The 25,000-nt window shown below is 43.2% G+C and overlaps 1 protein-coding gene across 2 annotated transcripts in view; it reads left to right on the forward strand.

Annotated features, from left to right (window-relative positions):
* Positions 1-8,994: 8,994 nt before the first annotated feature.
* Positions 8,995-25,000, forward strand: part of LOC109934435 (heat shock protein 105 kDa) — an 83,704-nt gene continuing 67,698 nt past the window's right edge. Inside the window, exon 1 of one of the 2 annotated variants that reach the window (XM_048598297.1) lies at positions 8,995-9,405. In XM_048598297.1, coding sequence (XP_048454254.1) covers positions 9,299-9,405 — 107 coding nt within the window. In that variant the 5' untranslated portion in view covers positions 8,995-9,298. The remainder of the gene's footprint in view (positions 9,406-25,000) is intronic. The other variant, XM_048598295.1, reaches the window with a different exon arrangement.

Here is a 25,000-nt window from a genome sequence, read left to right on the forward strand (position 1 = left end):
ACTAGGGTGAGTTGGAAGACTGTAATGCTGGGAATATGACGAGGAGGAGGTTGAGGTAGATCAATCACTCTCACTTCTGGTTGAAGATGCAAAAGCTTCAGCCTTGTCTATGCTACTGATATGCTGGGTCCTCATCTTTGAGGATGAGGATATTTGTGGAGCCTTCTTCTCCTGTTGTTTAATTGTCCACCATCATCTATGACTGGATGTAGCAGGACTGCAGAATTTAGATCTGATCAGTTGGTTGGAATCACTGTGCAATCCGTTAGCCCTATCTATGCAATTGGCTTCCACTACATGTCATTGCAAGTGGTCTTGTCATGTAGATTCACTAGGTTGACACCTCATATGGCGCTGTTCCTGGCATACACACCTGCACTGTTCATTGAACCAGGGTTGATTTCCTGGCTTAATGATAATGATAGTGTGGGATGAACTGGGCATAAGAGATTTGTTACAGACAGTGATTGAATACAATTGTGCTGATGGCCTACAGTCTGTTACGAATGCCCAGTTTTGAGATGATGTTCGAAGTCTATCCCGTTTGCTGGGTTCCTTGATGTCACACTCTGCTAAATGTTGATATCAAAAGCAGTGACCCTCACCTTATCTCTGAAGCTTAGGTCTTTTGTTCATATATGGGCTAAGGCCATAATGAGGTCAGGGGCTGAAATGACCCTGGCAAAACACAAATTGAGGGCCAGTGAGGTTTTTGTTTTGCAAATGCTGTTTGACAGCACTGTCAACAACTGAAGTAGTCCATGTTCAAATGCAACGGGTCCTGGACAACATCCAGGCTTAGGCTGACAAATGGCAAGTAATATTCACACTACACAAATGCCAGGCTATGACCATCACTAATAAGAGACAATCTAACCACCATCTCTTGACATTCATTGGTGTTACCATCACAGAATCCTACATTATCAACATCCTGGGGGTTATCATTGACCATAAACTCAACTGGACTCACCATATAAACACACTGCCTACAAGAGACCTTGTCACCTGAGACCCAAAGACTGTTTCCATCTACAAGGCACAAGTCAGGAGTGTGATGGAAAACTCCTCAATTGTCTGAATGTGTATAGTTCCAGTAAGTCAAAATTTTTACACCATCCAGGACAAAGCAGCTCACTTCACTGAAAACCACCTCCTCGGTATTCACTCCCTCCACCATTGATGGACATTAGCAGCAGTGTATATCAAGATGCACTGCAGGAAGAAAAAAGCATTAAGGGAACTAGGGACTGGCAATAAATGCTGGCCAGCCAGTGATGTCCACATCCTACAAATGAATACATGAAACAAAAAAAAATTAGAATGGAGTATCCTCAAGGTCACTTCTGCTGATACCATCAAGAACAGATAAATCTACCACAGAGAGATTAGTGAGGATGAGATCAAGTACATTTTTTCCTCTTGTTGTTTCCTCCACACTTTACCGCAGATCCAGTATAACATACGTGTCCTTTATGACCTGACCAGCTCGGTCAATAGTGGTACTCCGAGCCACCCTTGGCAATGGATATTGAAGTCCTCCACCCAGAATACATTCTGTGCCCTTACAACTCTGTGATAAATTTTCTTCCATAAAGGCTGTAGTGAACTAGATAGGTTTTTACAATAATGAATAATAGTTACATAGTTGTCATTAGATTTCCTTTTAATTCCAGGTTTTTATTTGACTTCCGGAAACAAGGAGGACGGCGCGCCCCCAACTATATCAATGGAGTTGAGGTGGAGATGGTCGATAGGGCCAAGTTCCTAGGAGTGACGATCACCAACAATCTGTCCTGGACCACCCACATTGATGCAATGGTCAGGAAGGCACAAGAAAGCCTCCCCTTTCTAGGAGGATAAGGAAATTCGGCATGTCCATAACCCTCACCGACTTTTATGGACGCATCATAGAAAGCGTTCTATCTGGATGCGTCACACTTGGTACGGCAACTGCTGTGTTCAGGACCTTAAGAAACTACAGAAAGTTATGGACGTAGCCTAGAACATCACGCAAACCAACCTTCTATCCATTGACTTAATCTATGCTTCCTGTTGCCACAGAAAGACAGCCAACATCATCAAAGACCTCTTTTTCAACTCTTCCATCAGGCAGAAAATACAAAAGCTTAAACACACATATCAATAGGTTCAAGAACAGCTGCTTCCAGCTGTTATTAGACTTTTAAATGGACCTCTCAAAATTTCAAATCTAATGTACTCAAGGGTAGTGCCAAAAATAGAGGGAGCAGAAAATTAATGATTTACAGTTGCACTGCTGGCCAAATAGGCCACTGTGCAACTGATATTGGTCTACCACAAGTTTCACGTAACCGTGTTACTGGGAGAGATTTTCTCTTTGATTCCTCTGATTTTGCAAATCCTTCAACCCAACAAGTTAAAGCCTATTAGGCTACTCTGCAATCATGAGAGGCATTCTAGAAATGCAATTCTTTTCCACATTTCAAACACTGCTTTCGAACTGGGACAATATTGCAACATAAATCTCTTCACTTATTTCAGCATACTATTTGCGGTTTAGGTTTTCCCAAGACTCAATGATCCGGTAAACGTTCAGTGGATCTTTATAGCATCCGTCACCCTGCCTGCTTTCTTTTAGATCTTCTCTAATCAACCTGTTCAAAAAGATACTATGACACACCTCTTGAACAGTTGGAACTTGAACCTAAATCTACTGGCTCAGAAATAGGGACACTGCCACAAGCCCTTCTTGCTTTATTTTACCATCTTTTCCATAAAACACCTACTGCAGCACCTACATTCTTCCATCTTTACAACAATGACCAGCCCAAAAGAGCTAAGCGATTGGAATGGGGAATATCTTTTGAAGAAAAGTTGTAAAGTCTGGGTCTGTGTCCATTCTAGTTTAGGAGAGGTGATCTTGTTTAGAGAAATACAATCTTGAGAGACGTTGAAAAGTAGATGTTGAAAGCATGTTTTTTTTTAATGATAGAGGTTAGAATTAGGAAAAAAGAGTGTTTTTAAAAAAAAATCTTCCATTCAAGTTGGAGATGAGAATCTTTTTCTTTCAGAGAATTGAGTATTCGGAAGTTTCTTCCATGAAGAGTAGCAGAGGCAGTCATTTTGTTAAAGCAGAGTTAGATTCTTAACTGACTAGAGAATTGGACAGTGGAGAGTTTTCAGAATTCTCTACAGAGGGCTGTGGAAGCTCAATGATTGAAAATGTTCAAAACCAGAAATTGATATGTTTCTGGATTCTGATGACATGAGCGGATATGAGAAAGTCAGGGAAAACGACACAGATGATCAGGGATGATCTGCTTAACTGACCTATTTCTGCTCCTAATTTGTACATTAATAAGCGTGAATGTTGACATACTTTCTGCCTCATTTACTAACCCTGGAAGTGATATTCACAGCCTCGCACTGTAACTTTGGTGTGAACGTATTTGACTTTCAATGTGAATGCAGCCAGGATTTGAGTACAGCATCTGAATTGATCTGATACTACATCCAAATTGAGTAAGTCTGTGGAACCAATAGTAACATTCCACATTGTTTTATTCAGTTCAGGTCTTGGAATGTCATTTACAGTCTAAGTGTCATGTTGCAGAGCAATGGTTTTGGCTTTGCATCAGTTGAAATTTTAACGTGTGTATACACAAGATGCAGTACCTCTAGCTCACTATTACTGTTTATTAACTGTGTTTATTTTGCTTTGAATTCGTATGTGTACTTGATTTCCAGTTATGATGTAGCATGTTTGTAATCTTTTAAAAATGTATTTTATAGCTGCACTGAGTTCAGTACACTCCAAACTCCATTAATCTCACCATCTATGTAAATTCTCCCAACCGTTTTCACAGGCAACCTCCTGATCTTGCAATCTCATGTGGTCTCTTTACTACCATCACAGTAAGATTGCCTCTGATCATTCACTTGCACCGCTATCCACTTCTATCATCCTATCCTCATCCAATCTTTCCTTCTGTGACTACCTTGAAAATATCTCTATCCCAATGCATTTACAACTGCACTTTCATATTACGAACTATCCAGACTTTGGCCTTCATTTACCACAAAATTCCTGATTCTACCTATCTACTCCACTCTCTTCACCTTTTAAGAACTAGTTCCAATTAGAACCTTGTTTTTTTTCTAAAACCTTATTTTGATAATGCCTTTTGAATGGCACTCATCTCCCATTCCCTAAATCCAAGGGGACACAGACAGAACTCTTGAAGTCGCCCTCCGTTCTGCTGTGTAATTAAGAGTGTGCTAAAAGGGATAGATCGTAAAACCATAAGATATAGGAGCAAAGATAGGCCAACCAGCCTGTCAACTCTCTTCAGCCATTCAATGAGATCATGGCTGATGTGATAATCCTGAACTCTGTTTTCCTACCTTATCCCCATAACTTGGTTCACTTAATGGTTAGAAATCTATCTATCTCAGCCTTGAAAATACTTGATGACCTAATTGTGATAGCCTCCTGAAGTAAAGAATTCCAGAGATTTACTACCTTCTGCAAGAAAAGGTTTCTCCTCATCTCTCTAGTAAGGCAATTCCTTATGCTAAAATTTTGCCCTTCCGTCCTAGACTTCTCCATAAGAAGAAACAACCTCTCCACATCTACCCTGTCAAGCACGCTAAGAATCTTGTGTTTCAAAAAGGTCTCCTCTAATTCTACCTAACTCCAATGAATACAAGCCCAAGTTACTCAACCTCTCATCAGAAGAAAATCACTCAATACCCAGTATCAACGGAGCAAACATTCTCCAGACTACCTTCAATGCCAGTATATCTTTCCTTAGATAAGAGAACCAAAACTGTTCACGGTATTCCAGCTGTGATCCAACTAGTGCTTTGCATTGTTTTAATACTCCATTATTTTTGAAATAACACTCCATTTTATCTTCCCTATCACCTGCTGAACTTAGATGGTACATTTTTGAGATTCGTGCACCAGGATCCCCAAATCCGTCTGCTGCAACTTTCTGCAATCTTTGTCCATTTAAAGTAATATTCAGCTCTTCTGTTCTTCCTGCCTTCTATCTTCCCACCTTTAAATTCTAAGTTTTTGCCCATTCATTTAACCAGTCTTTGTAAGACCATAAGATAAGCCTCTGTATACTCGTGTCATCCTCATTTATCTGCCTTCCCATTTATTTTTGTGTCATTCACAAACTTGGGATATTACAATCACTTTGTCATCAGTCATTCATGTAAATTGTAAATAATTGTGGCCCCAGCACTGATCCTAGTGGCAATCCACTAGTTAGAGTTTGCGATCTTGAAAATGCCCCCTTTGGTCCAATTTTATCAAGCAGTCCTCTATCCATGCGAGTATACAACTCCAAATGCTATGGCTCTTCTCTTTTTTTTATAGCCTTATTGAATGCCTTTTGAAAATCAAAATATATTGCATTTATTAGCTCTCTTTTATCTACCCTGCTTGTTCCCACCTCCAAAGTACTTTAAATTTGTTGGGCATGACTTCCCCTTCATAAAGCCATGATGACTCTGCTTGTACAGGTAGTTCTCCTATAACACGACAGTTGTGTTGTGTGACCTCACACAATTGAAAATTTCTTTATAGGGAAATAGCTATAGCTGTACAGCAGAAAGTACACATTATCTAAACAACATCCACTATTCATCAATCACATTACAGCCAATTTGTGTTAACGAAACATATGTGAAAGCAGAACTACCTGTAGGTTTCTTAATGCCCTACTATTATATCCTTTTCCAAATGACAGATGTTAAATTAACTGGTCTTACCTTTTTTTGTCTCCTTCCCTTTTTGAATAAACAGTGTGTATTGGCAGATTTCCAGTCTTCCAGGAAGATTATTTACATCCACTATCTCTCTAACTACTTCCTTTAAAATCCTGGGATGCAACCCTTTTATTGCTCTTTGGCCCCCTTTGTCCTTTCTAGTACCTTTTTGTCGAGTAATAGTTATTCTGTTTATTCACATCTCTGTTACTCTTTCCCCAAACCCAATACCACCACCACCACCTTTAGCCCCTAAAGTAGTTCATATTTTTGGGATGCTGTTAGTATCCTGTACTGTGAAGACAGTTGCAAAGTATTTGTTCTACTCTTCTGGCACTTCCTGGCTCACCATCATTATTTCCCCTGCTGCCTCCTTTAAGGGGCCGTTGCCTCTTTCTTCCTTTCTATATATTTCAAGAACTCTTCCTGTCTGTTTTTGTTATTTACTAATTTGTACTCATTTTCTCCTTCTTATTATTTTTGGGGGTTTGTTTTGTTACTTTTAAAGCTTTCCAAATTTTGATTTACCACTAATCTTTGCCACATTGTATATTTATTTTCAATTTGATACTGTCCTTAACTTCCCTCATTAACTATGGTCAGTTTGTCCCCTTCCTAGAATCCTCCTCCATGAGTAGGAAAAATCTTTTCTGCAAGTCATGAACATTTTTAAATGCCTGCCGTTGTATCCCAGGGATCTTTTATTCTGAGAGCATTTATTAAACCTGTCTCTTTATATATCACCAGATCCAAAATAGCCTAATTTCTGGTTGGCTCCCCAATATATTCCAAACACATTCTGAATTGTTCCTTATGGCTACCTCTGCCAATTCTATCAGTTCAAAACTGAGCTTCCATGAGACACTGCAAGCCATCAGTGTAGAGAATTGTATTCAACTACAATCTATAACTTCATGGTTTGCCATATCCATCACTCTACTGTCAACATCAAACCAGGGATCCTACGTACGATAGGATAGGATTACCTGGGTTCAATCGGGATTGTCAGAAAGCATGAGAAGAGCAATACCAGCATACCCAAAATTGAAATGTCAACCTGGTGAAGCTATAACACAGATATGCATGCTGAATTGTAAAAACAGCATGTTATAGACAAAGACAAGCAATTCCACAACCAACAGATCAGGTCAAAGCTCTGCAAACTTGCTACATTCTGAGAACTGTGGTAGATGACTAATCAGAAGAAAGAGGCTCTACAAATATGGTGGAATGCTGCTCAATGACTGTTCACACAGCCTTCATGTTGTGCATTCCCAGCATTAGGTTCCATCTACATATTAACAACTGTTCTCGCCTCCCTCACATTTACTGGCTCTGACTCTGCCTCAGCTCATCTGATGCAGAGATCTAGATCCTAATTTGTCTCAATTATCATGGTCATATCATCCCTGTGCTCACTAACCAGCAATGGATTAGCAATACCCCAATTTTAAAATTGACCCACTAGAATCAGGGTTTCTATGCAGGACGGTGGAAACAGGCAGGAAAGTTAGACCATAAGACATAGGAGCAGAAATTAGGCCATTCGGCCCATCGAGTCTGCTCCGCCATTCAATCATGGCTGATAAGTTCCTCAACCCCATTTGCCCGCTTTCTCCCCGTAACCCTTGATCCCCTTGATAATCAAGAACCTGTCTATCTCAGTCTTAAATGTACTCAATGACCTGGTCTCCACAGCCTTCTGTGGCAGTGAATTCCATAGGTTCACCACTCTCTGGCTGAAGAAGTTTCTCCTTATCTCCATTCTAAAAGGTCTTCCCTTCACTCTAAGGCTGTGCCTTCAGGTCCTAGTCTCTCCTACCAATGGAAGCATCTTCCCAACATCCAATCTGTCCAGGCCATTCAGTATTCTGTAAGTTTCAATTAGATACCCCCTCATCCTTCTACACTCCAATGAGTATAGTCCCAGAGTCCTCAAACTTTCCTCATATGTTAAGCTTCTCATGCCTGGGACCATTTTCGTGAACCTCCTCTGAACCCGCTCCAGGGCCAGTACATTCTTCCTGAGATATGGGGCCCAAAACTGCACACAATATGCCAAACGTGGCCTGATCAGGGCCTTATAAAGCTTCAGTAGTACATCCCTGTGTTTATATTCAAGTCGTCTCAAAATAAATGCCAACATTGCATTTGCCTTCCTGACTACCGACTCAACCTGCAAGTTTACCTTGAGAGAATCCTGGACTAGAACTCCCAAGTCTCTTTGCACTTCAGACTTCTGAATTTTCTCCCCATTTAGAAAATAGTCCATGCTTTTGTTCTTTTTACCAAAGTGCATGACCTCATATTTTCCCACGTTGTACTCCACCTGCCACTTCTTTGCCCACTCTCCTAACCTGTCCAAATCCTTCTGCAGCCTCCCCGCCGCCGCAATACTACCTGTCTCTCCACCTATCTTTGTATCGTCTGCAAACTTAGCCAGAATGCCCACAGTTCCTTCATCTAGATCATTAATGTATAAAGTGAAAAGTTGTGGTCCCAACACTGACCCTTGCGGAACACCACTTGTCACCAGCTGCCATCCTGAGAAACACTATTTTATCCCCACTCTCTGCTCTTAGATTCTGAGGTTTTTTTTTAAAAGCTACAACCAGATTAGCTATGATCTTATTAAAGGAAGGACCATGCTCAGTAGGCCAACAGCATACTGCTGCTCCTAGTTTGTATGACTTTATGATCGTTATTTTTAAGTCTCTACTTCTGTTGCCTCACCACGTTTCCGTGGACATCTAATTCTGGAGCCATGAACATTCCTGGTTTTAATTGCTGTACCATTGGTATCTGTGATTTCAACTGTTACTCCCTAAACTCAGGAATTCCCTTCAAGAACTTCTCCACCTATCTTTCTTTAGGGAAGAACTGCTTCCAACTCATCACCTTGAGCCGGCTTTAGGACTTATGTAGCCAAAAAAAAAACAATCCTGCGCTGCGTAGTTTACTTTTACATGACATATGAATGATCTGCATTGTCTGGTTAAAATACTGTGATGGATGGGAGGAGGCCCTATGCTTACGGACGACCTCCCTTCAGATTAATAGCGGGGTTCGGGAATGGGGAGCCTGTTTACCGTTTATTTCCCCCTGTCCCCGGCTCGGTGCTTCATCACCCAGCCGGTCCCTCCCTTCCTGTGCTATCCGACATGTGAGATTACTGGGCGGAGGGAGTGGCGATGGCTGTGGAAGCTTCCAGTCGCCTCTCGGACCTTCTCTGCGGACGTCAGAGCGTCCGCGGTCACCATGGCGACGGAGGAGCGGGGGCGCTTGCGATTGGCTGGAAGTCTGGAGAATGCGGATGGGCGAGTGGATGGTGACAGTTTCTGGAACTTTCTTCCGAGCTCCGTATTTAAAGTACGGCAGCTCCGGAACCGGCGTGTGTTAGAGACATAGTGAGCAGCAGTGACAGCAAGCAGCTGGCCCGGCACACTTTATAAATAAAAACGCGATCAATCGGAGAAGGAAGGGAAGAAAAGGAAAAAAAAACATAAGTACTTGTGTAAGCTTTATTGAAATAAAGATGTCGGTGGTCGGTTTTGATATTGGTTTTCAGAACTGTTACATCGCTATCGCTCGATCAGGAGGCATCGAGACCATTGCCAATGAGTTCAGTGACAGATGCACTCCGTAAGTAACATAAGTAACGTGTATAATGATTTAGATAGCTGCTGTTCTGTTTATTTTGCCATGAGCTATTACTAGAGTGTTTCTAGCTTTTTTGGACGGAACCGCATGTTGAGCGGAATATTTGCATACAATATGTTTAAACACAATTGTTTTTGTTCTTGTAATATTTTGTTAAATTTAGCCGGTAACATTTTTTTCAGACTTTAACGCTCTGTTTTTTCATATCATATTTTTGTGGGTTTTGTTTTTATTTAAAAATATTCCGAGTTCAGCGAAAGCAAGATCAAATTCAAAATGATGCTGTAGAGATAAAACCTCAAATATTTTTTAAAATCCTCTACAATTTGAAAAAGGTAAGTTAATCTCACTAAAATTACTTTTATTACTTAAATTTGATTTTTGCTTGATATATAGATTGAATGAAGAACACACTGGAAATTTCTAGAAACTAGGAAATAGGACCTTTCTCGCAGGAAGAAATGCCATGGCCATATTATTGGGTTGTGTATTGATCAGTTGAGAAGTCTTAAAAAATTATGTTTAAACTTTTACTTGCAGTGGTTTAATAGGTAAATTGACACAGTCAGTAGGCAAACTTGTTTTGTTTATTACATTGTGAAATGTATTATTAATGCAGTACTAATAGTCACAGATTATAGAAGTTGTGACTATGCAATATCCCCAGCACAGTTAGGAGCTCCATGCCCAGGGTTACAAGTCATGGGCAAAGGTCAAATTGAGGAATTATTGCTGGTGATGGTCCAAGGGCAAGAGCCATGAGGGATGGCTGATCTTTAGAGGTGGATAATCCTGTGGGATGATGACGCTGTGTTTCTTTAAGCACACATAGAGAGGACAACAGGCAGCAACCTCATGTATTCTTTTCACTAGATAACTGCTCATCGTTGGAAATTAGAGGCTCCTATGAGTATCTAAAGGAGCAAGTGGAGGACTGCAATGCAGGGAGAACTGAGCAGAAGACCTGCATTTTGGCAGCTCACAATTATGTATACATTTGGATCTGTATGTACTTCTCACTCAGCTGCAAGGCCTTAACATGTTAAGTGCTTTAGGATAGAAGTTCCATCACATCACAATCAGGATTTCCGATTGAATGCAGGGTTACAGGGATGGTGTGGGTCTGGGTGGAATGCTCTTCAGAGAGTCGGTGTGGACTCGATGGGCTGAGTAGCTTGCTTCCACACTGTAGGAATTCTGATTGCAAATTTTGCAACTGGACACCCTGTGCCAGAGGTGTACAAGGAACAAAATGTTTTCCTTTTTCAAAAAAAAATTGAAGATAATATAAACTTAAACTGTAAGTAAAAGCTCAAATAAGATTCAGATTAGTACAGAAGTTACACTTACACCAGAAATCAGGCTGGGAATCACCAGGGAAGCACTGATATTCATTTGAGTTCTGTGGCTGTTCAAGCTCCTAAATGCATTACAGCCTTGGTAATAACATGGACAAATGAGCTGAAGTTAAGAAGTGAGGTGAGTACTGCCTTTGACCAAATGTGATGTCAAGGTGCCCTAGCAAAACAGGATTCACTAGGAGTCAGGAAAACTATCTGCTAGTTCGAGTCATAGCTAGCTCAGAGGAAGATGGTTTTCACCTTGGCTTCAAGACATCTCTGCAGGAGTTCCTCAGAGTAGTGTTATCGGCCCCACTATCAGCTGATTCATCAATGACCTTCCCTCCATCATAAGGTCAGAGGTGGGGGATGTTTGTGGATGATTGTAAAACCTTCAACACATCTCATGATATCTGAGAGATACTGAAGCAGTACACGACCACATGAGCCAGACCTGGACAATATCTAGACTCGGACTGATTAAGTGGCAGGTAATGTTTATGCCACACAAGTTGCGCAATAACCATGTATAGAAAGGGAGTATCTGAATTTTGCATCTTGGCATTCCATTGCATTACTATAGCTGAATCAGTCCTCCTCCCCCCTCACCCCACCTCACTCCCCTGCCCCCACCTCATTGAAGGTTTCCATTCGGCCAGAAACTGGACTAGCTGTAAATTTTTGTGGATACAAGAGCAGATTAGAGGCTGGGAATTCTGTGGCGAATAACTCTCCACCTGACTCCTCTAAATGTGTCCTCCATCCACAAGGCTCAAGTCAGGAGTGTAATTACATTGCTGCACAATCATCAAACATGCCTACCACTCCAGACCCCATCCGTACTTCGGAAAATCAGATCACAATGCTGTGTTCCTCCTCCCACCTTACAATCAAAAGTTGAAATAGGAGGATCCTTCACAGAGAGTAATACAATACTGGTCTGAGGCAGCAGAACTTCTCCAGGACTGCTTGGAATCGGTGGACTGGACCATATTCAAGAATTCAACAGACAACCTGGACAACTACGCCACCACTGTCATGGACTTCATTAGCAGGTACGTGGAGGACTGCATGCCAAAGAAATCAACCCATGTATCCCTCAACCAGAAACCTTAGATGAACCAGGAAATCCATTGCCTACTGAAGACCAGATGTGCAGCATTCAAGTCGGACAACCCAGACCTATACAGACAATCCAAACATGACCTCCACAAAGCCATCGGAGCTGCCAAGAGGCAACACCATACCAAGTTAGAGGCTCGAACTGGCTATACAGACACCCACAGCCTACAGCAAGGCCTACACAACATAATTGGATTTTTTTTTTTAAAAAGCGGAGCAAGATAGCGGACAAAAACGCATCCCTCCTCGATGCACTCAACATTTTCTATGCTCAATTCGAGCAGAACAATGGTGTGGTGTCACCTGCCCTGGGCGCACCTGTTCCATCTGTCATTGCTGCAGACATCAATTGGTCTTCCTGAGACTAAACCCAAGGAAAGTGACAAGCCCAGATAGAGTCCCCAGCCATGCATTTTGATCCTGCATGGACCAGCTGTTGGAGGTATTCGCTGACATCGTCAACCTCTCTTTGCTACAATCTAAAGTCCCCACCTGTTTCAAGACCACCATCATCCCAGTACCAAAGGAAAAAACATGTAATGTTACTTAATGATTACCGCCCACTGCCTCTGACCTCCATAATCATGAAATGCTTTGAGAGGCTGGTTATGGCCCACATCGACTTTAGCCTCCCAGCAATTTGCCTACCGGCGAAACAGGTCCACAGCGGACAAGTTTCCCTAGCCCTACACTCATCCCTGGAAAATCTGGATAACACCATAATCCCTACCAGACTAATCTCAAAACGCTGAGACCTAGGTTTCAGCTCCATCCTCTGCAACTGGATCCTTAGCTTCCTGATGCACAGACCGCAATCAGTGAAGATAGACAACAGCACTTCCTCAACACTGGTGTCCCGCAAGGGTGCATTCCCAGCCCCCTATTGTACTCCCTGTACACACACGACTGTAGCCAAATTCCGTACAAATAAACGCTATCTACAAGTATACTGATGACACCATCATGTTTTATATCTATCCTACCAATGATGAGCCAGAATACGGGGAAAGATTAGAATGCTTGGTGTCTTGGTGCAATGATAACAACCTCTCCCTCAATGCCAGCAAAGCAGAAGAACTGATCATTCCTTTTCAGGAAGGAAGGAGCAGGACATACCCCTATCCATATCAACGGAGTTGAGGTTGAGAGGGTCGAGAATGTCACTCCTAAGTTGACAATAATCGACAATCTGTCCTGGACCTCTCATAGTTGCCACAGTCAAGAAGGCACAACAACATCCCTTCTTCCTCAGGCAGCTTAGGAAATTCAGTGTGTCCATAAGGACCCTCACTAACCTTTTACAAATGTACCGTAGAAAACATTCTATCCAGGTGCATAATGGCCTGGTACAGCAACTGCTCTGCCCAGGACCAGGAGAAACTACAGAAAGTTATTTGTGTAGCCCAGACCATCATGGAAGCCAACCTCCCATCCATGGACTCCATTTACACTTCTTGTTGCCACAGAAAGGCTGCCAACGTCAAAGACCCCTCCTACCATGGTAATGCTCTCTTCTAACCTCTTCTTTCAGGCAGAAGATGCAGAAGCCTGAACATATGCACCAACAGATTCAAGACAGCTTCTTCCCTGCTGTTATTAGATTGCTGAGTGGACCTCTTTCACTTCAAATAATGTTGATCTTGCTGTGCACACTTCCTGTGCAGTGTAACCTTGTATGCCTCATGCTGTCTAAGCACGCTATGATCCGGATGACCTTGTTTGCAATGATCTGCCTGTACTGCTTGCAAAACAAGGCTTTTCACTGTACTTGAGTACATGTGACTACAATAAATCAAATCAAATGATGGAATACTATCCACTTTCCTGGATGAGTACAGCTCCAATAACACTCAAAGCTTGACACCAATCAGTACAAAGCAGCCTGCTTTATTGACATGCAGTCCTTTCACCACAGGCACACAATGGCAGCAGTGTGCCCTTCTATAAAATGCATTGCAAGACTTCCCAAGGCTCCTTTTAGAATATTCCAAACTTATCCTTCTAGACTATAAAGGTGACAACGACAACAGATACATGGGAACATCACCATCTGCAAGTTTCTTGCAGAGTCACACACAATTCCTTTCACCATATCACTATTCCTTTGTCAGTGGGTTAAAATCATGGACTACTTTAATAGCATTTTGGGTGTACTTGCACCACACAGACTGCAGCGGTGCAACAACTCAGCTCTCCTCCATCTTCTCAAGGGTAATTGGGGATAGGCAATAATCACTGGCCAGTGATTTCCCCACATCCTGTGAATGATTTGAGAGTTGTCCAGATCAGTGGCCCTTTTGTGAGTGAAGACTTGGTTCATATTTAGACCATAGAAATTGGATGGCAATTGAGATAATTTTGGCTGCCATTCCATTGCAAAAATCAGAAAAATGCATGAAGCTGCTTGAGCTGCAGTTATAAGCAACGCATAGAAAACTATTTCCTAAAGAAAAATGCAGCAGCTACATTGTAATCTGGAGATTCTGCAGTCTTGCTTCTATAAATCCCTTGGTAGTAGTGACACAAAACTGCAAACATCAAAGATGACTACCAAGTTCCCTAGCATGAGTTGGAAAACCATAGATGTCCTATCTGAATTTAGGCTTCATGACAGATAGTACTTTTTAGATTTTTATTTCCTGAAGGCCATTGAAGTGGATGTAGAAAAAAAACATTTCTTGCAGGACAATCCAGAATAAGGAGTCGACTGTTTAAAACCAAGAAGGCTTTTGTTTTGTCCTAAGTGTGGAACTCTCCCTTTTTTAAAAAAAACATTGGAAGTAGAGTATATGAATCTTCAAGGCAGCAGTGGATTGAAAGGTTATCTGGGAATGTGGAGTTGAGATTACAGTGAGATCAGCCATAATTTTATTAAAATGCAGAGCAGGCTCAAGGAGCTAAATGCCATACTTCTGCTTCTAAATTTTTAACTTTGCATTATTTGTGAAAATCTTAAACTGTAAAAAGACACTTGCTTCACCTATACAGGAAATCTGGTTCTAAATGCTACAACAGGACACAATCAAACAAAAAGCATGTGAGGCATATGGGCAGCTGACCTGAATAAGCACAAATACATGAAATTTGCAGCAAAACAGGCCAAGGTCAAGATTCAGAATGTGAAAACATATAACCAGGAGATGAGTTTTCCGTATGCTTTCAACAAAGCATATCCATGCTGTCTCTCTCTGCTCCTATGATGCTGCTTGGCCTGCTGTGTTCATCCAGCCCTGCACCTTGTTGTCTCGGATTCTCCAGCATCTGCAGTTCCTACTATCTCTGTCTCTCTCATTTCACCAGTTAGAAACTTCTGTCACTATTTTAAACCATTTTCTTCAGATATGGTTATAAACTTAGCCCAAAGTTGACATGGGAGTTATTGCAAACATGCTACCAGGGCAACTTCTGAAAGATATGTTCATAGATCGTTGTATCTACCTATGACAGCAAAATTGATTGTATTTCACGGGTCACCTATCACTTGCATTGTTGCCCTTGACAGTGAAATGCAGCTATAGCTATTATGGATGGAAGCCTGGTGGGCACAAATGGATCATCTACAGCAAGACTGTCATTGTGTACAGAGCTCAACATTGGTATCTTGGTGAATTTTGTGAAGGGTCATAATTGTAAGAGAACAAGTCAAAAATACTAACTGGTTTTGTCCAGGACTTTCCAACTAATATACCAAGACCAGATTCAACACTACACAAGGAGGAAACTACAAAGGTGATGCTATATTGAAGTTGAAAACAAGTTGTATAATATGTAATATGATGTTATCATTTGTGTACATACACAGTATTACACTTAATGTGTATGTTCAAGAAAGATGGCATAAGAGTAAAAATGGCAGGAGATCCCAGACCCATGTTATGCTCCTCTTGCTCAATGTGGGAGCTCAGGGACACGGCTGATGTCCCTGACTCCTACACATGCAAGAAGTGTGTCCAACTGCAGCTCTTGTTAGACTGCATGACAGCTCTGGAGCTGCGGGTGGACTCACTTTGGAGCATCCGCAATGCTGAGGAAGTCGTGGATAGCACGTTCAGCAAATTGATCACACCGCAGATTAGGATTGCTGAGGGAGAAAGCGAATGGGTGACCAAAAGGCAGAAAAAATGCAGGAAGGCAGTGCAGGCGTCCCCTGCGGTCATCTCCCTCCAAAACAGGTATACTGTTTTGGATACTGTTGGGGGAGGTGGCTCACCAGGGAGGGCAGCAGCAGCCAGGTTCATGGCACCGTGGCTGGCTCTGCTGTACAAAAGGGCGGGAAAAAGAGTAGAAGGGCTATAGTCATAGGGGATTCGATTGTAAGGGGAGTAGATAGGTGGTTCTGTGGTCGAAAACGAGATGCCCGAATGGTATGTTGTCACCCAGGTGCACGGGTCAGGGATATCTCAGATCAACTGCAGGACATTCTGAAGGGGGAGGGTGAACAGCCAGTTGTCGTGGTGCATATAGGCACCAATGATATAGGTTAAAAACAGGATGAGGTCCTACAAGCAGAATTCAGGGAGTTAGGAGCCAAGTTAAAAAGTAGGACCTCAGAGGTTGTAATCTCAGGGTTGCTACCAATGCCACGTGCTAGTCAGAGTAGAAATGAAAGAATAGGCAGGATAAATGAGTGGCTTGAGAGATGGTGCAGGAGGGAGGGGTTCAGATTTTTGGGACATTGGGACCGGTTCTGGGGGAGGTGGGACTATTACAAATTGGACGGTCTACACCTGGGCAGGACTGGAACCAATGTCCTAGGGGCTGCTTTTGCTAACGCTATTGGGGAGAGTTTAAACTAATGTGGCAGGGGGATAGCAACCAAATGAGGAGGTTAGTGGACAGTAAGGAGGTAGTAACTAAAGCCTGTAAGGAACTAGATAATGAAGTCAGTGTCACTAAGGGGAGGAGTAGGCAGAGAGCAGATGATGAACACAAAGGGACAGGTGGTCTGAAGTGTATTTGTTTTAATGTGAGAAGTGTAGTAGGTAAGGCAAATGAACTTAGGGCTTGGATTAGTACCTGGGAGTATGATGTTATTGCTATTACTGAGACTTGGTTGAGGGAAGGGCAAGATTGGCAACTAAATATCCCAGGATATAGATGCTTCACGTGGGATAGAGAGGGAGGTAAAAGGGGTGGAGGAGTTGCATTACTGGTCAAAGAGGATATCACCGCTGTGCTGAAGGAGGGCACTATGGAGGACTCAAGCAGTGAGGCAATATGGGCAGAGCTCAGAAATAGGAAGGGTGCGGTAACAATGTTGGGGCTGTACCACAGGCCTCCCAACATCGAGCATGAGATGGAGGCACAAATATGTAGACAGATTATGGAAAGATGTAGGAGCAACAGGGTGGTGGTGATGGGAGATTTTAATTTTCCCAACATTGACTGAGATTCACTTAGTGTTAGGGGTTTAGATAGAGCAGAATTTGTAAGGAGCATCCAGGAGGGTTTTCTAGAGCAGTATATAAATAGTCCAACTCTGGAAGAGGCCATACTGGATCTGGTGTTGGGAAATGAGCCCAGCCAGGTGGTTGAAGTTTCAGTCGGGGATTACTTTGGGAATAGTGATCACAATTCCGTAAGTTTTAGAATACTGATGGACAAAGGCGAGAGTGGTCCTAAAGGAAGAGTGCTGAATTGGGGGAAGGCCAACTATAGCAAAATTTGGCAGGAGCTGGGGAATGTGGATTGGGAGCAGCTGTTTGAGGGTAAATCCACATTTGATATGTGGAAGGCTTTTAAAGAGAGGTTGATTAGAGTGTAGGACAGACATGGCCCTGTGAAAATGAGGGATAGAAAGGGCAAAATTAGGGAACCATGGATGACAGGTGAAATTGTGAGACTAGCAAAGAGGAAAAAGGAAGCATACATAAGGTCTAGGCGACTGAAAACAGACGAAGCTTTGGAAGAATATCAGGAAAGTAGGACCAATCTGAAACGAGGAATTAAGAGGGCTAAAAGGGGTCATGAAATATCTTTAGCAAACAGGGTTAAGGAAAGTCCCAAAGCCTTTTATTCATACATAAGGAGCAAGAGGGTAACTAGAGAAAGGGTTGGCCCACTCAAGGACAAAGGAGGGAAGTTATGCGAGGAGTCAGAGAAAATGAGTGAGATTCTTAATGAGTACTTTGCGTCGGTATTCACTGAGGAGAGGGACATGACGGATGTTGAGGTTAGGGATAGATGTTTGATTACTCTAGGTCAAGTCAGCATAAGAAAGGGGGAAGTGTTGGGTATTCTAAAAGGCATTAGGGTGGACAAGTCCCCAGGTCCGGATGGGATCTATCCCAGGTTACTGAGGGACGCGAGAGAGGAAATAGCTGGGGCCTTAACAGATATCTTTGCAGCATCTTTGAGAACGGGTGAGGTCCCGGAGGACTGGAGAATTGCTAATGTTGTCCCCTTGTTTAAGAAGGGTAGCAAGGATAATCCAGGTAATTGTCAGGCTCACCGGTCTACATCAGTGGTGGGGAAGCTGCTGGAGAAGATACTGAGGGATAGGATCTATTTACATTTGGAAGAAAATGGGCTTATTAGTGATAGGCAGCTTGGTTTTGTGCAGGGAAGGTCGTGTCTTACCAACTTGATAGAATTCTTTGAGGAAGTGACAAAGTTGATAGATGAAGGAAGGGCTGTAGATGTCATATACATGGACTTCAGTAAGGCATTTGATAAGGTTCCCCATGGTAAGCTGATGGAGAAAGTGAAGTTGCATGGAGTCCAGGGTGTACTAGCTAGATGGATAGAGAACTGGCTGGGCAACAGGAGACAGAGAGTTGTAGTGAAAGGGAGTTTCTCAAAATGGAGAACTGTGACCAGTAGTGTTCCACAGGGATCCGTGTTGGGACCACTGTTGTTTGTGATATACATAAATGATCTGGAGGAAGGTATAGATGGTCTGATTAGCAAATTTGCAGATGACACTAGGATTGGTGGAGCAGCAGATCGTGAAGGAGACTGTCGGAGAATGCAGCAGAATATAGATAGATAGATTGAAGAGTTGGGCGGAGAAATGGCAGATGGAGTTCAATCCAGGCAAATGCGAGGTGATGCATTTTGGAAGATCCAATTCAAGAGCGAACTATACGGTAAGTGGAAAAGTTCTGGGGAAAATTGGTGCACAGAGAGATCTGGGTGTTCAGGTCCATTGTACCCTGAAGGTGGCAACGCAGGTGGATAGAGTGTTCAAGAAGGCATACGGCATGCTTTCATTCATCGGACGGGGTATTGAGTACAAGAGTTGGCAGGTCATGTTACAGTTGTATAGGACTTGGTTTGACCACATTTGGAATACTGCGTACAGTTCTGGTTGCCACATTACCAAAAGGATGTGGATGCTTTGGAGAGGGTGCAGAGGAGGTTCACCAGGATGTTGCCTGGTATGGAGGGCGCTAGCTATGAAGGGAGGTTGAGTAGATTAGGATTATTTACATTAGAAAGATGGAGGTTGAGGGGGGACCTGATTGAGGTCTACAAAATCATGAGAGGTATAGACAAGGTGGATAGCAAGAAGCTTTTTCCCAGAGTGGGGAACTCAATTATGAGGCGTCATGATTTCAAGGTGAGAGGGGAAAAGTTCTTCATGCAGAGGGTGGTGGGTGCCTGGAACGCCTTGCCAGCAGAGGTGGTAGAGGCGAGCACGATAGGGTCATTTAAGATGTATCTAGACAGATACGTGAATGGGCAGGGAGCAGAGGGATACAGATCCTTGGAAAATAGGCGACAGGTTTAGATAGAGGATCTGGATTGGCACAGGCTTGGAGGGCCAAAGGGCCTGTTCCTGTGCTGTAATTTTCTTTGTTCTTTGTATAATCAAGACATCTTTTGGATCCAAAGACATCTAAATCTTTGGAAGAGATGCTCACATGTTCTTCCAACATTAGAATTGAATCTCAAATTCATTGGAGCTATACTGTTTGCTTGTTTAACTAGCTGGATTCAGAGCATAAATATTACTGTTTATTTGGCAAAAAAATTAAGAAATTGCTACTTTGCAAATATAATTTGGAAGATATTGTTTACAGAGACTAGGTTTTTTCTGGATCCATTTGTCAGTCAGAATCTGCTCCTACAGCATATGAACAGAATTACAGAAAGTATTCCTGAATGTGTATGTGCCACCAGTTTTTATACATCACCACCACCACCACCATATCAAAAAGAGCATGACTAAAATCTACACTCACAGGCATCTTTATTGTGAGGGACTTCTTTTCAACAGCAAGCAGTGCTAAATGAATGTAGGTCAGATCAGCCATTTAGGCTCACTCTATGCAGGTTGTGAAATCTGTCCGAACCTGCACCGCTCTTGCTACATTTAGTCTGAAATTGTTTCTACGTCTGTGCAACACTTCAATGAACATCCCTGCTTCAGATCTTAATGAACAAGGAAACAATGAATCAGCTGATCATTGTTGGGTCCAATTCACTACCCACAGTAACTCCTGCAGAAATGTCTCACTTGGTCAAATTTGGCCTTGTCAATCGCAGTCACTCACTTCCCCTCTTGTTCATGTTTGAACCAAGAAGTTACTGAGAAGGTCAGGAGCTGAGTCACCCTGGTAGAATCCAAACTGGGTGTCAGTGAGCACATTATGGCTTTAAGTACTGCTTGATTGCTGTCAATACCTTCCATCATTTCACTGATCAGAATGGACAAATGGATTGTTACTTGGCCAGGTTAGATTTGTCCTGCTTCTTGTGTACAGGACAAACGTCGGCAATTTCCCACACTATCAGGCAAATACTAGTGGTGTAGCCATATTGGATCAGTTCAGCTAGGGGCAGCAAATTCTGGATCATGTATGTTCTATGCGGTTGCTGGCATGTGTCAGCCTTTGCAGTATCCAGTGCCTTCAGCCTTTTTCTTTATCACTTGGGAATCAAGTTGGTTAAAGGCTAGCTTCTGTGTTCTGGCTGCAATTGTTTGAATATTATCTTTTGCACTGTGCTGGACTCCCCATCATTTGAAGATTGGGAGGACACATGTCCATAGATATCTCCGTGAGGTGATTAATTGTCCTCCACCATTCAAAGCTGGATATCCAGGACCAAAGAGCTTAGGACTGTGGAACTGCTTAGCTCTGTCTATCACTTGGTGTTTTTATTCTCTTTGGCATATAAGCAGTCCTGTTTTATAGTGTCACCAGGTTGACACCTGTCTTTTGAGGTATGCCTGGTGCTGCCCTTCTGCATGTTTCTTTGAACCAGGGTTGATTCCCTGGCTTCATGGTAATGATGGTGGAGTAGGGGATATGCCAAACCAAGAGTTTGCTGATTCTTTGTTGGACTATGATTTTTGCTGCTCCTGAAAGCCTGGAGCACCTCCCCAGGGGAAACCCAGTCTTGAGTTGCTGTCTGTTTGAATCCTGTTCCATTCATCATGATGAAGCCACACAACAAGATGTAAGATGCTCACATTGTGAAGGTAGGACTTTTTCGTCTACATGGACTGTGCATTTGTCATTCTTTAATACTGTCTGTGGACGTACAAGTCTGTGGCAGACAGATGGAGAGTGAGATAAAGTACGTTTTTACCCTCCATGCCAACTGCAAACAGGATAGCTGCTATGTCCTTTTTTTAGGACTCAACCATCTTGATCAGCAGGGCTGCTTCTGAGCTAATCCTTTTTATGGACATTTTGAAATTCCCAATCCAGAGTACATGCTGTGCCATTGCTACCCTCCAATGCTTCCTCCAAGTGGTGTTCAACATGGATATTGATTGATCAACTAACGTGACAGTAGGAGGTTTCCTTACCCATACATTGACCTGATGCCATGAGACTTCATGGGTTTGGGGTCAAGTTGAGGATTCCTGGGTGCAGCTTTATACCGGCTATGCCATCTAATTCAGCTATCCTGCCAGTAGGACCAGACATGCGGGTGATATCTGGGATGCTGTTTGTAAGATCTGATTCCATGAGTATGACTATACCTGGCTTGACTGGTCTGTGAAACAGCTGTTCCAATTGCGGCATTAGCCTACAGATGTTAGTAAGGAAGACTTTTTGCAGGGTTGACAAGGGTAACAACGAGCTGTTTTCTTCTAGTGCCTAGGTCAGTGCCAAGGAATCCATCTGGTTCGAAAGTTTCAGATTGTTTCTAACCAAGTCACTTGTTAGGCCATTTCAGAGGGAAAGTTTTTTTGTTTTGAAGAGTCGACCATATTTGCTATGGGTCTGGAGTCACATGATGGCCAGACCAGGTTGAGGGCGGCAATTTCCTTCCCTAAAGATGTTTTTCTGACAAACATCAATGGTTCTATGGTTGTCATTAGACATTTTTAATTCCAACTCCTTGTTGAATTCAAATTCTACCACCTGAAGCAAGGTTTTTGAGCCTGGGACCTCTGTTCACACCAGCTCTGAAGAGTCATCTAGACTCAAAGTTAGCTTGTTTCTCTTTCTCCATGGATGCTGCCTGACCCACTGATTTCCAGCATTTTGTTTTGTCCAGAACATTACCTGGGTATCTGGACGAGAAACTCAACTGGACTCACCACACATAAACACAGTGGCTACAAGAGCAGGCCAGAAGCTAGGAATACTGCAGCAAGTAACTCACCACCTGACTCCTCCAAGCCTGTGCACCGTCTGCAAGGCACATGTCAGGAGTGTGATGGAATACTCCCCACTTGCCTGGATGAGTGCAGCCCCAACAACACTCAAGAAGCTTGACACCATCCAGGACAAAGCAGCCTGCTTGATTGGCACTGCATCCACTCCCTCCACCACCGACACTCAGTAGCAGCAGTGTATACGATCTCCAAGGTGCACTGCAGAAATTCACCAATGATCCTAAGACAGTACCTTCCAGCCCACGACCACTTCCGTCTAGAAGGACAAGGGCGGCAGGCATATGGGAACACCACCACCGCCAAGTTCCCCTCCAAGCCACTCACCATCCTGACTTGGAAATACATTGCCGTTCCTTCACTGGGTCAGAATCCTGGAATTCCCTCCCTAATGGCATTTTAACCTACAGCTGGTGGACTGCAGCCAGCTCACCACCACCTTCAAGGGCAACTAAGGATGGGCAAGAAATGCTGGCTAGCCAGCGATGCCCATTTCCCACAAATGAATAAGGAAAAAAAGACTTGTCCAGCAATTTAATACCACCATACCATTGCCTCCCCACAGGCCATTCTTTCCCTCTTGTCTGCTCTGCCATTCACTAAAACATCCCTTTTAATGGTGACCTTGGCTCCACAATGCCACCCTAATCACTATTGCCTCCCTTATTCGTCAAAAATCTTATTTGCCTCTGCCTTTTGAAAGTATTGAATGACTCTACCTTCTCCACTCCATCTGGAGAAGAGACTCCCATTCATCTTAGTAAGCGTTTCTCCTCATCTCCTATTTTAAAGGGAATTCCCATTTATTTTTATTAATCTTTTAGGATATTTTAGTTTTTCTTTGTTTTTGTCTTACAGCATTTCTGTTGCAGTTGCAAGAAAAGTAGATCTTTCACACTGGGCTTTGAGATAGATAAAAACCGAAAGAACTGCAGATGCTGTAAATCAGGAACAAAAACAAAGTTGCTGGAAAAGCTCAGCAAGTCTGGCAGTATCTGTGAAGGAAAAAACAGAGTTAACGTTTCGGGTCCGGTGACCCTTCCTCAGAACTGATGGTGGCTAGGAAAGCGTCAGTTTAGATGCAGAAAATAGGGAAGTGGATGGGGTGTGGAGGGGAGTAAACAATAGGATAGAGCCCAAAGAGAGAGAGACAGTTGGACAGACAAAGAAGTTGCTAATGATCAGGCTGGGAGGGTGAATCGTTGTTAATGGGGGCTGTTAGTAACTAATGTAATGGCAGGCTATGTGGTAACAAGGCCTGGTGTGTGTGTGGGGTAGTGGGCTGGGATATGGGAGAGTTTAGGCCCTAAGTCCGGAGGGCTGTAGGGTCCCCAAGCGGAAATTGAGGTGTTGTTCCTCCAGCTTGCGCTGGGCTGCGCTGGAATGCTGCAGCAAGCCAGAGACAAAGATGTTGGCCAGGGAGCAGGGTAGTGAGTTAAAGTGGCAGGCAGCAGGTAGTTCAGGGTCTTTTTTGCAAGCAGAACGTAGATGTTCTGCGAAGCGGTCGCCAAGTCTACACTTCGTTTCCCCAATGTAGAGACCACATTGTGAGCAGCGAATGCAGTAGACTAGATTCTGGGAAGTGCAGGTGAAGTGTTGCTTCACCTGGAAGGTATGTTTGGGCCCTTGGATACTGGGGAGGGAGGTGGTGAATGGGCAGGTGTTGCACCATCGCCGGTTACAGGGGAAGGTGCTGTAGGGCTGTGGGGAGGTGTTGGTGGTGAAGAAAGTGTGGACCAGGGTGTCTCGGAGGGAACAGTCCCTGCGGAAGGCGGACAAAGGAGGGGAGGGGAATATGTGTCTGGTGGTGGCATCTCGCTGGAGGTGGCGGAAAGGGCGTCTGATGATTTTCTGGATGTGGATATTGGTGGGATGGTAGGTCAGGCTGCAATCTTAATTGAACACAAGGGCAACACCAGAAATTTTCCTGTCATGCAAAAGCTGTTGATATCACCTGAGGTCTGTCTTGTACGCTGTATTTTTGGATGAATAATTTCCTCGGACACTACACCCTCCGTCTGAGGGTTTGTGCAGATGCTGCAGGAGTGTTGGGCCCCTATTCTTTGAGTGCAAGCAGTGTAGCATCCACAACTGGAGCATTGCCTGGCAAGCATGTCAATAACTTTGTCAAGTTCAGCTCTTCCATGCCAAGCAGCCTTCCTCAGCATTATGCTACTGGATTGCTCCAGGGTAAACAAAAATGCAAATGTTACTACAGCCATTGAGTTGGAGCTGGTTGGGACTTGAGTATATTACAATAATTTAGTGTAGTTTACAAAGTTTACTTATTTGCTCAGAAAGTGTATTTGCAGAGTCCATTTCTAAAGAGCACGTACAATCACAAACAAATGCATCATGTTCCCACTGTCCTCGGGGACACTCAGCTGCAAAGAGTTCCGAATTGAGCAGTTGTTTTAGGAGCAGGCATATAAACGTTATGTCCTTGCTGGAGGAGCTTTTATTGAGTAATTAGCATCTCTTATGAGCCTGCTGGATTGGGAGAGAATTCTCCTGTTGTTACCAGATTTGGAGAATCTTG

This window comes from Rhincodon typus, chromosome 6 (genome assembly GCF_021869965.1).
Source record: "Rhincodon typus isolate 14 chromosome 6, sRhiTyp1.1, whole genome shotgun sequence".
Lineage (NCBI taxonomy): Eukaryota > Metazoa > Chordata > Chondrichthyes > Orectolobiformes > Rhincodontidae > Rhincodon > Rhincodon typus.